Source organism: Chiloscyllium plagiosum, chromosome 28 (assembly GCF_004010195.1).
Source record: "Chiloscyllium plagiosum isolate BGI_BamShark_2017 chromosome 28, ASM401019v2, whole genome shotgun sequence".
NCBI classification, from domain to species: Eukaryota; Metazoa; Chordata; class Chondrichthyes; order Orectolobiformes; family Hemiscylliidae; genus Chiloscyllium; species Chiloscyllium plagiosum.
The window spans coordinates 12,445,051-12,457,858 of NC_057737.1; the positions used below are offsets into that span (position 1 = coordinate 12,445,051).

At 38.6% G+C, this 12,808-nt stretch overlaps 1 protein-coding gene across 1 annotated transcript in view; it reads left to right on the forward strand.

The window, feature by feature from the left end:
• The first annotated feature begins 1,537 nt into the window (after nucleotides 1-1,537).
• LOC122563820 (spermatogenesis-associated protein 22) overlaps nucleotides 1,538-12,808 on the forward strand; it is a 53,817-nt gene continuing 42,546 nt past the window's right edge. Inside the window, exons 1-4 of the mRNA XM_043718012.1 lie at nucleotides 1,538-1,690; nucleotides 3,086-3,324; nucleotides 6,568-6,699; nucleotides 7,442-7,601. Coding sequence (XP_043573947.1) covers nucleotides 3,282-3,324; nucleotides 6,568-6,699; nucleotides 7,442-7,601 — 335 coding nt within the window. The 5' untranslated portion in view covers nucleotides 1,538-1,690; nucleotides 3,086-3,281. The remainder of the gene's footprint in view (nucleotides 1,691-3,085; nucleotides 3,325-6,567; nucleotides 6,700-7,441; nucleotides 7,602-12,808) is intronic.

A 12,808-nucleotide genomic window follows, 5' to 3' on the forward strand; every position in this document is an offset into this window, starting at 1 on the left:
ATCTCACCTCTCTTTACGGAGACTGTCAGACCTGCTGAGTATTTTCAACATTAGATTACAAATTCCCGTTGAGTACTTGGTTTCAGATAGTAGCACTGTTAAACCAGTGACTCAGGTAATGATCTGGGATCCCACGTTTTAATCCCACATTAGCACATTTTCAATAAAGAAAGTCTGGAATTAAGAGCCACGTTATGATGATGAATCTGTTGCTGATTGTTGGAGAAACCCATCTGGCTCACCAATGTCCTTCACTAATATACCTTCAGAATCGCAGTGATGTGGTTGACCCTCAACTGCGCTCTGGGCAATTAGGGATGGACAATAATATGGCCAGCAGTGCCCACATTCCTGGATGAATATATAAAAAGGGCTTTTTTATTGTTCCATTTAGTAATCAAGTTGATTATCAAGCTTTAAAAACACAATGATTTCAGAAGAGACTGTTCAGCAGCCTCCAGCAAGGAGAACACCCTAAACCCATCACTTTTAATTTTAATATTTTTTCTATCCAGAAGTGGTTTTACACACAACTGAACATTTTTTTGTACCATCACCAAATCATCTGTGGTATTGTGTTGCTCTATTAAACACTACCATAAATCACCCATGTTTCCAACTGAATAATCTATAAGCAAAGCCGGTTAAGGGCAATGCAAACCATCAAAGATGAAGGAAAGGGTAAGGAGCAAAATCAAATGGAATTGTAAGGAGAAAAAAAGCATTCTATCCCCATGGTGTCCATCTCTCTCTTAACGCATCAAGAGTATTGGTGGACACTATGTGCTCCCTTTCCAAGGACGTCTGGGCACAAACATAACTGCAGGAAATGTGACACCTCCAACAGCATAGGTTTGGTGCTACACGTTTCTGGAGTGGAATTTGAACCTGAAAACCTCATGATCCAGAAACAAGTCTAGTACCCACTAAACCACAGATGACCCAATACCTTTGTTAACCTATTTTTCCTAATCAACCTGTTCAGAGTTCAGAGTTGTTATCACCATTGTTAACAGCTAACCCGAGAATGCAACTTTTAAAAAAAGGGTTTTATGATTTACACATGAAAGAAGTGAAACTATCACTGTATTCTAACAGATGAAAGGCTTAACAGACAATCAATTTTTCAATGAATAATTTCAGTTACATCACACTGCAAATTTTTGCTATAAATTCTGTGTTACAATGGATCACCTGATGAAGGAGCGAAGCTAGTGTGCTTCCAATTAAACCTGTTGGACTATAACCTGGTGTTGTGTGATTTTTAAACGTTATTAAACATCTACTGGTACAGGTGGGACTGGAACCCAGGCCTCCTGGCCCCAATGATAGGGACACTACTATTGTGCTGGAAGAGTCGTATTTTTATGGAATCTTATCCAAACAGCTGTTAACTAATGTCATACACATTGACGTCCTCACACGCGACACGCATTTGACGTCACTACGTAGGCGGCAGCGTATGGTTCCCGCGCTTCTGTCGCGCGGTGCTGCTTTGGGCGCCATTTTGTTTTAGTCTCAACGGTTGGGAGTCACTTCAGCGGTTCCGCTTCACGAAATGATTATAAATAATTATATAAATATGTAACCATCACTTCACAATATCCTTACAGCTTCTTAGGTATAAAATAATATGCCTCAGGATTTATAAAATATTCCGAGCTGATTTTACCCTCCCCTCTGAGTTCAGGTTCGTATTCTTGGTTAAATCCCAGCTGTCTGTCAGTTTGTCAGGATTAATTAAAAAAAAAGTTTGTTTTCTCTGTTTCAAGCGGAGTGGGGCCGTGGCTTAAGAAGTAACAGAGATTGACTCAGACTTAGGTCCCCCTCCCCCACTGGAAAAGTTAAGACCCTTTATACCTCTCAATTACATAGGTGTTGCTGAGTTTTTTTCAACATTTTCTGTGGTTGGCTTCATTTCTCCAATGACTTCATCCAGATTTGCAGCAAGTCTGGTTAGATTTGGTCCCATTCCAGTGTTTATTGAATGTCTTCAGCCTACACTTCCCCCTCCAAAGTGCGCTTTTTTCCACTTCCCTCGTGATGTTAAGTTGCTAAGAGTTTAAAAGTATATACTGAATGGAATTAAGTGGCTATTAATGGAATACACAGAAGGTATGTGTTTAAGTTATTTTCTTCCATCTGTTGGGTTTTCAATGCGATTTGTTATCCCACACCAGAACAATTGACAGCCTGGCTCCAAAGCTTCAGTTTAAAGCTGTCTCTTTACTGTACAGAAAGAGGTAAGAAGTCCTGGATGTGTGCTGTGTTCAGGATCACAATTTCATCTTCCAGAAATCAGTGCTGCAGCAGATTAGTCCTCTATACCTGATAAATGAAAAATTATCCTTTAATTCAAGTTGAGGGTGAGCTAGTCAAAATGATGGTTGGGCTTCTTCACTTTATGGTGTCATTAAAATATCTGATATTTCAAAAGTGACCTCAGCATTAAATAGAATTTGTTTCTCTGCACAAATTTTATACTCGTGTCTGTCAGAAATATAGATATTCCAGGTAGAATACTTCCTGAAGAAGGGCTCATGCCCGAAACATCGATTCTCCTGCTCCTTGAATGCTGCCTGACCTGCTGCGCTTTTCCAGCAACACATTTGCAGCTCTGATCTCCAGCATCTGCAGTCCTCACTTACTTCAGGTAGAATGCAGACTAAAAAAGATGGAGACTTCATTTTATAACCTCTTATACTGAAACTGTCTTAGCTGGTTTCAAAGAGGACTTTGTGATCTGATGTCTACATAGCACATTTCAGTGCGACTCATCATCAGTGAACAGAAGTTATGTGCTGAGACTGTGACTAGTTATGTCTATATGATCCCAGCAGAGACGGACAGAATGGTGTGACTTATAGCCCTGAAACATTAACAAGTTACAAAATTCTTGGGTGGCAGGAGTTACTGTATAACTCCCTAGTGCTATTTTGAATTGGTAAGATTTTCTTATGGGTAATATATAGGTTAAAACTATTTGCTGTAGGATAAGAAAATACATAACTATGAATAATTAATATTATTAGAAGAGTAACATATGTAAAGCCAACTTTGTTTTGTTTGAATCTTTTTTTTCCAGATACAAACAACTCCTCTAAAATCTTGTTACTCGATATCTGTTTCATCAGCATTGTTCAAGAAATTTGATCTTTGACCACATTTTTACAATTCAGAGACCATCAGAGGGAACTGTGTGTAAAATTGATGACATTGACATTTTTATTTATAACTTATACATTGCTAATATATTAGTGAAGTGATACCGGGATCAGACAATGAAGAGGAATATTACAGAAAATTCAACCCGAGCTACAGCAGGTATATTTTGCTCATAGGCAGTCACTTTGGAGTGTTAGTCCTATTTGATGCATTTTATTAATTTGGCAGATTTATTTCACATTCATATCCTTATTTCTGCAATATTATGCTTTAATTTCCTGCCTTGATTAATGGTCTTCCAGACTAAACATTTAATCCAAGTGTAGCATGAAAATGACCTCCTGTAAGAAATTCACAGATAATTTTGATTTGCTGTGGGACTGTATTTGAGAATAACTTGGTGATGCACTGTTGTTCTTTCCTGCAGCCCGTGAAGAAGTGCTTACCATTTATTCCTTTTGATTTAAAATTGAGAACCAGGCATGTGACCATCACAGTAGGAAAACAGTATGAGGTGCTGCATTTTGGACAGGCAACTCAGGGCAGGACTTACACACTTAATGGTAAGGTCCTGGGCAGTGTTGCTGAACAAAGAGACCTTGGAGTGCAGATTCATATTTCCTTGAAAGTAGCGTCTCAGATAGATAGCATACAAAGAAGGCATTTAGTGTGCGTTCCTTTATTGGTTAAAGCATTGAGTATAGGAGTTGGGAGGTCATTTTGCGACTGTACAGGTCATTCGTTAGATCACTTTTGGAATATTGTGTGCAATTCTGATGTCCCTCTTATAGGAAGGATTTTGTGAAACTTGAAAGTGTTCAGAAGAGATTTACAAGGCTATTGCCAGGGTTGGAGGGTTTGAGCTATAGGGAGATGCTGAATAGGCTGTCACTGTTTTCCCTGAAGTGTTGGAGGCTGTGGGGTGACCTTATAGAGGATATAAAATCATGAGGGGCATGGATAAGAAGATCTTTTCCCTGGGTTGGTGGAGTCCAGAACTAGAGGGCATAGGTTTAAGGTGGGAGGAGAAAGATTTGAAAGGGACCTAAGGGGCAACATTTTCACGCAGAGGGTGGTGCATGTACGGAATGAGCTGCAAGAAGGAGTGATGGAGGTTGGTACAATTACAACATTTAAAAGGTATTTGGATGGGTATATGAATAGGAAGGGTTTAGAGTGATATTGACCAAGTGCTGGCAAATGGGACTAGCTTAATTTAGGATATCTGGTTATCATGGACAAGTTGAACCGAAAGGTCTCTTTCTGTGCTGTACACCTCTATGACAACCTACCATTTTTTTTTATAACTTGTACATTGCTAATATATTAGTGAGTATATTGGAGAATTCTCCGCCATTATTGAAAATATCTTTTCACCAATCACTAGCCATGATATTTTAATATGTATGTTATTGTTCTTGCATGTTTTAAGCCCATTCTGATCTTATTTTTAAAGTCAACTTTACATTACTTTATTGAGAAATGCAAATAACAGAACAATCAATCAATCTGTCTTCTGTTTATACAATTATTTTCGGTACTGTTATTCCTATTATTTGCAAACATTTATATGTAGGATTCCTGCAAATATTAGCACACTCCAGACTACTCTAAACATGAACAAACTCCCAATTTGTATCCTAATTTGTAAAAGGTAATACCATGTACTTAAAACAGGTAGTATGTTGATAGATCTGCATGGTTCTATGGGTATGACGTTGTCGGGGTGTTGCTAAAGTAGTCTGTGGAACAAGTCCCATGCTAATGAGAGAGCTTGCAGGATTGACCACATTGGAATTGCCTTTGATCTGCATTGAGTGGATGCTTGTGTCACCGATAAGGGTAAAACCATTTTGCCAACAATCCACAGCAAACTGTAGAAAATATCAATGTCAAGAAAAACATTGATGAAAATGAACTAAAGACAGACTTTACATAGCTACTTTCACAACCATAAGTCCAAAAGCACTATGTAGCCAATTAAGTGGTTTTGTAATACACTCATTAAACGTGGCAGCCAACTTTTGTTCAGCAGCCTCCCAGAGGGTGCAATGACATAAATAACCTGTCTGTTTTTGGTGCTGTTGATTGATAAATGTTGACCAAGACATTGGAAAACTCATTTGCTATTTATATAATGCCGTGAGATCTTTAATGTCCAATGGAACAAGATGTGGGGTCTTGGCCGAAACCTTATTTGAAGAAAATTACATCTCACAGTACAATATCTGATGTCCACATACACTGACTGCACTGCAGTAAGTTTCTACTTTATTCTCAGGTCTCTAGATTGGGATTTGAATCCACAGCTTCTTCACACAGGCAAACATGTTGCCAAGAGTCAAGGTTGAATTAGTGCTTGAACATGGGTTAATAGGGTCATACAGTAGCAAAATAGTATTAAGTTTAATTTCTTTAAGATTATGAAAAGGTTTTATAAATTTGATGTAGAGGAGGTATTTTTCACTTGTGGTGAGATCAGAAAAAGGGGCCATAAAAATAACTTGATCACTAATACGTTCAAAAGGAAATTTGAGGAAATGTCTTTTCTCAGAATTTGAATGTTTAACTAATCACCTGAGGAATAATTGAAGTAACTAACATAAGTGAATTTAATGGGAAGGTAGATGAACATGAGCTTCCTCTGACCTTTGATAATAATCTAATCAACATATACTTTGATTCCTTTGAGGGACAAAGGAATCAAAGTATATGTTGATTAGATTATTATCAAAGGTCAGAGGAAGCTCATGTAGAACACTAACATTACCATGGATCTATTGGTTTGAATGGCCTATCTCAGTACATATATTATGTATATTAGTGAGGTGTTCCATATATTAACTTATTTAAGATCGAGAGTTTCCCTTTAACCATTTTGAGCACTTGGAAATGCTAACAGATACAAATCTTTCATTTTAATATCAGAATTTTTAGCATCTGTGAATATAAACTTAACTCTGATCTGAAGCAAAAAGAGAAACACACTTCAACAAAGATATTGAATTTTCAATGACTTTTCGCAATTTGTGCCAAAATTAATTGCTAAAACATTGTCCCAAAAAAAAATTAATGGTAAAACTGTTCAAAGTAATTGTGTTAGCTGTTAAAACAATTACCTATGGAGTTGTTCATGCATTTAGTTTGAATGGTACTTGTTTTATTCATTTTGGTTAGTAAGAATTTTCAATTTATTTCAGATTGATCGAAGTATTCACAGAGTTAATTGTTTCATTGTGATATTAATGGATGTAATATAATAGTTGTGGCTATACTGAAAAGCTCTTTTAGATGTGTTTTGAAGGCACGTGCACAATATTTGCCTTCAATTCAGATTACTTTTCTTTTCAGGTATGTTAGGTTATGTAGAAACTTATCTGATTTTTAAATGATATTTTTCAGGTTGCCTTCCTGTATTACTGTTTAATCAAAAGAAAAGAACCCGACTGCCATTGACTTCAAATCCTATAGAACATGAGCTAGGCTCAAATAACCTGTTTCCTACACCAGAGAGTTTTGATTCACCACCAGCAGGTAATCAAGATTATCACTCTTTGATCATACATTACTTAACTTTTTCTCTATTTCATGCTTCACTTTCATCATGTTATTGGCCATTGCTAAGAAGAATATGCTGCGGAAGCTGAAAGGTCTAAAGTGGAAAAATGTCCCGACTAGATGGACTAATTTCCCAGATTTCTGAAGGAGATAACCTGAGGAGGTTGTGGAGGCATTGGCAGTGTCTTTCAGGAGTCACTGGAGTCAGGCAAAGTCATAGAGGACTGGATAATGGCTAATGTAACACTCCTGTTTAAGAAGAGGGAGGCCAAAGATGAGAAATTGTAGGCTGGTTAGCCTGACCTTGGTGGTGGGTAAGATTTTAGAGTCCATTAATGTTCCTCTTATAGCTCTGAGTGAGAACTCAAATTATAAAGATTCAATTATATTTCCACATGCCATGACTTAATCAGGTATAATTTGTAAATCTCCTTAGTGTTGACTTGCATTTCAGTATTGACCAATGTTGCATGTAGGTTGTTCCAGTGTTCCTCACAGTACACAGTGTACTGATACAGATTTCAGCGTTGACTTCTGGTTCTGGAAGTTGCTGCAACACGTGGACTCTGGAAATCCACAAGGAAGGCAAAAAAGAAGAAACATTGATGTTGACTATTATATAACATTTTTACACTACCATATTTATTGAACGATGCTGTAGAAACATTCTTTGTCATTTTTACATTTGAATGAAAAAAAAATGTTTATTTATTTTAAGGCCACAAAGGATTAACTCAAAACAGAGCATCAGGCAGTCAGAAAGCAGTTCAAAACAATTATAGGACCCAGTTTCAGTATCCCAATATAAGGAGTAATGTGGATAATTCATGTTGTGGGATGACTCCTCCATCAAATTCAGCGAAATCTACGAATACTGGGTAAATATATAGCACTGAAAGATGTATCAATTTTAAGCCCACCTTTTTGTTATGATTGCTCTGAATATAAAATCTGTTTAACAAGAATATGTACAGTATTCTGAGAAATCATTGTAATGACTTAGAATTATATTCAAAGTTCTTTGGCTTATTTATACATTCAGTTAAAGAGCAAAGCATAATTTTATTGCCAGGATACCTGGGAACAAGGGCAAACTGACCTGGACTTGCTCATCTGGTGAACAACATCTTAGGCCCACCACTGCTTTTCCATAGAATACATAAATATAATTTTGTCAGTCTGAGGGGCAGAGGATACTTTTGCATATTTAAAGCTTCATATTTCCTTATTGCATACTGGCACATGAAGAGAATGTGACAAAGTGATTTACAGCGAGTGTAAAGAAATGATTCATCTGTTTATTTTCTCTTTTCCTGCATCTGTTATTTCTTCCTCTTGGTATGATAGAATTAAAGATGTACCAGGATTGAATCCCTACAATACTGATTCTGGTTCTTTACTAAGGTAATACTTAAAACACTAAAATTACCTTAGTCAAAGTTATGATACTCTCAGCAAAAGTGGCATAATAAATTATCTCTCATTTGTTCACACTGAAGCTTTATGCATGGATGACCACACTGCTCTTCTCCACCATTTTCAGGTTTATTGGACAGGATTTTATCGGACATATGACACAGAAGCAGGACTCTGTCCAACCAGACAGTGCTGGTATTTAATCTCTTTTAGGCCTCATCCCATTTTTCTTCATCTAAGATACTATTGCATTCATAATTGTTTTTCCTCTAAAATACTTATTGAACTTCTCCTAAAATGCATCTATTCACTTCAGCCACTTCCTGTGTTCGCAAGTTTCAAGTTCTTGTCACATAGCCTGCTCTGACTGTTATAACAGTCTTGCAGAGTCCATTGAATGCTTTTAAGCTAATTTTAACAAACATGAATCAAACAGTTTCTTCAATTCTGATTTTATTTAACAACACAACATCAACCTTCTAAGTGTAATGGGCAGTATCTACCCAGCTGAATGACATCGGCTACATAAAGAAATTTTGAGAAAATAGGGTGAGATGTCCAGTGAGATGCTTCTTAATGTAAAGACTAAAATGTCCCATTTTCAACCACGTCTTGGATGACCAGATGAGATTCTCACTCGTGAATAGTGAGAGGCCTATTAGCATAGATTGTCACTCATTACCACTCATTGTTACTTAATATTACATCTCCTATTGTCTGATTCACCAGATACAAACTAGACATCGAGAATTTTAGATTAGATTAGATTCCCTACAGTGTGGAAACAGGTCCTTCGGCCCAACAAGTCCACACCGACCCTCCGAAAAGCAACCCACCCAGACACATTCCCCTACATTTACCCCTAACACTATGGGCAATTTAGCTTGGCCAATTCACCTAACCTGCACATCTTTGGACTATGGGAGGAAGCCAGAGCACCCGGAGGAAACCCACGCAGACACGGGGAGAATGTACAAACTCCACACAGACAGTTGCCCGAGGCAGGAATTGAACTCGGGTCCCTGGCACTGTGAGGCAGCAGTGCTAACCACTGAGCCACCGTGTCACCCATCTGTAATTCTTGAATTAAAAGTCAGTGTGGTTATTTTGTGATTGCAGCTTACTGCTTGCACCTTTGGAAATCCATCTTGGACATCAGTCACCAGCATCTCAGCACTGTCCATGGACAGCTAGTGCATGCACCCCACATCCATGGACATATACTGTATTCCTTCATTAAAATGGCACATCTCCCATCCAAGTACAGTTCTGAATTTCACTGCCGTGTTTTGGAATGAACCAGCACTTATTATTGGAATGCTGCTGCAATGGCACTTAGTATTCAGGAATGCGCACTAGCTCATGGATTGGGCCATACTGCATTTCAGAGCTATTGACTTGTTTCTTAGCATTCATCTACTTTATGGCTACCTGGATGCTCACAGCATCCTTGCCTTTTTGTGTTCTGGCCCCTCAAATGGTAGTTCTGTCTTGCCTTGCCCTTTAGTGCAGACACAAAGCCTGGAAGCTTTTTATGGTTGTCAGCTGTGATCAGTTGAGAGGTGAACATCTTATTTTGTGGCAGTCTGCTATGTCTTACATCTGCACCATGTACCAGGCTGCATATGTATCAAAGACACTGCATGTACTTCAAGCAAATGGCCATGTCGCAAAGTCAAAGGAGAGCAGTGCTAAGTGAACTGCTGGAAAAAAAAGCCAAGCAAAAAGCAACACAAGCACAGTATGCAGATTTATATTCAGTAACCACAGATGAGTGAACATTGTAGTTGGATCAGTACAAAGGTACACGCTAAGTATTGCAAGAATAAGCAAATTTGGAAAGGGCGAGCAAATGAATGGTAGGACTTTACTGTGTCAGATCATTGTTGCTTTGACCAAAAAACGGTTATTTGGGATTAGCATTTTCAAGGAGTGTTAGGCATGTACAGACACAAAGGGCTCCAAATCTGTAGCTATTTTTAAAGTTTGTTGTGCAAACTTATTGTGTGGCCTATGTATTGAAGAATACAATCAGTATTTGTATATCAAGTTTTATCCATCCTGTAGAATGATGGAGATGGATTTTGGCCAGTTTTATGAAAATTATCTATTGCTTTTTAAGTGTTGGCTTCTTTTAAGTTGACTGTGTTTGTGCAGAAAGACTAGCTACATTATATTTAAGGAGTACTGGAAGGATACGGCTTATAACCCCAAAATTTCCGACCTTGTTTCCCATGCTTCCTTTGGCCTTCTCAGATGATTCCCATTCATATGTAGCAACTTATCAGCTTTAAATACAGTCAAACTTACACATATTTCTGCTTTGAAATTTTTTTCCAATCCAATACTGAACTACCTGTTATTTTCTATGATTCCGGTAGAATCTTCTTCCTTGATAAAGACAATTCCAAAATACTTTAATACCTTCTGTTTCCATCTCTGCAACCCTTTTTGGTTTCTGATCACCTCTACAATTCATCTTAATAAACTTTTACTATTATATGGTTGTGGAAGATTATTGATTTCTCGTTTATATTAGCTGCTGTTCTCATTTTACATTTTCTCTTTGCCTCTCTTATTTCCTTTTCTTACCTCACTTTGGCCTTCTTATTTTAAAATTGGTTCTAACATATTACCAACCTGACATTGTCATGCTGTCCCTTTTTCTGGTTCATCTTACTCTTTATCACATACATCACCCAAGAAACACTTGCACTGTTTTCCCTATCTGTCCCTGTGTCAGAATGTACTTTAACTACCCAAGCTATCTTTTCTTAAAGGCTGCTTTTGGTCCATTACAGTTTTGCTTGTTAGTCTTTCAGTCCAATTAATCCTGGAGGGAACTTTACAGTTCCAAAGAAAAGTCATAATGGACTCAAATTAACTCTGTTCCTCTCTCCTCAGATGCTGCCAGACCTGCTGAGATTCTCCAGCACTTTTTTAAACTCACTGAAGTTGGCTTTTCCTTCAATTTTAAAATTGTTAATTGTTTTTTGATTGCTTGGAAACTCTTGATTACTGCCTTAGTAAAATATAGATCCCAAAGACAAAAATCACTTCATATTTCCCTAGGGAGATATGCTGTGGTCTGAGGGCAGCACTTGGGATGAGGAAGAGTCATATCCAGATGTTGGAAGTGCTGGTTATGTCCTTTACAGACATTATCAAGTACTGCAACATGATGTATAGCTTCACACTGTTTTAATCAATATGTTCAGATGTGTTATAACACATTTCTGGAGCAGATGGAACTTGAACCCAGGCCTTTTGGCTCACAGGTAGGAATGCTACCACAAGAACAATATCTCTCCCTTTCACCATCTCTCAGAACTATTTCCTTGTTATTTTAAACAATGTGATAATTTACTGTTTTTCCAACTATAATGAAAAAGTATCTGCCAAAAGAATATTGATGTAAAAATACATTCTAAGTTTATATGCATCTAAGATAATTCAGACACAGAAAGCATCATTGGACGGAGATCCAAGATGGCGGCGACTCAGCAAGTCTGAGTCTATAGTGCTCCCCCCAAGACCTAGGCAAAGTGGGTCACCCTTCTCCACCAAACTCACAAAATCAATTAAAAATAGTTTTTACTTAATGTAATTAGTGGTTTAGTACTAAATTTAAACAGTTCAGTCTCCTGTAAAAATGACTACGGGGAAAGGAGCCTGCAGTTCTCAGCAGGCAGAAACCCCTCCTCCACCCTCCCAAGCTGTAGCACAGGCGTCCGCAGCCACCCCAGGGGACTTACCAACGGTGGCGAGCCTTGCGGAAATAATCTCCAAACTCGATGCGAAGATCATTGCTTTCATTGAAGAGTCCCGATGTTGATGGAATTCATTCTCGGCCACGCTACAAAAGCACGGCCGAGACATCGAAGAAATTGAATGCCGGGTCGGAGAGGCGGAGCTAAAGGCCGCGACCTCCGAGGCCATTGCAGAATCGGCCGTGGATCGGGTCCGGACTCTCGAGCAGCAAGTCGGACCTTAGAGAATCACATTGACAACCTCGAGAATTGAGGTCGTTGAAAAAATATTCGTTTGCTGGGCCTGCCCGAACAGGAAGAAGAAGGCCAGCTTACAAGGTTCCTTGAACAGTGGCTTCCGCAGTTATTGAATCTGGTGGCTGGATCAGGCCAGGTAAGGGTGGAATGGGCCTACTGGGTTGCAATACGCAGGCCCGGCTCGAACCAGCACTCCCGCCCGGTCCTGTTCCGGCTGCAGAGCTATAAGGTGAGGCAGATGCTCTTGGAAGCCTCCAGAAATCTTGGGAAAGATCCCCAAGCCATGACTCATAAAGGATCCAAGATTATGTTATTTCAGGACTTTTCCCCACCTTCGGTCCGAAAGAGGAAGGCGTTTGATGAAGCGAAGAAGCATTTAAGGGATTTAAACATTCAATACTCATTGCGCTACCCAGCTATACTACGCTTCAGCCATGAAGGGTCCGTGTATAACTTTGGATCACCGGAGAAGGCCAAGGAACTTTTGGACTTTCTTAGACAAATTATAAGAGTTAATTGATGTTGTTTTGCCCTACCCCCACCCCGGTTTACCCCCCCCCTTCTTTTTTCCTTTCATTATTTTACTGTTTAATATTATCTCGGGGGGTGGGAAGAAGGGTTTATTTATTCATCCTTTACTTAGCGATTTTCTTCCTCCCTTT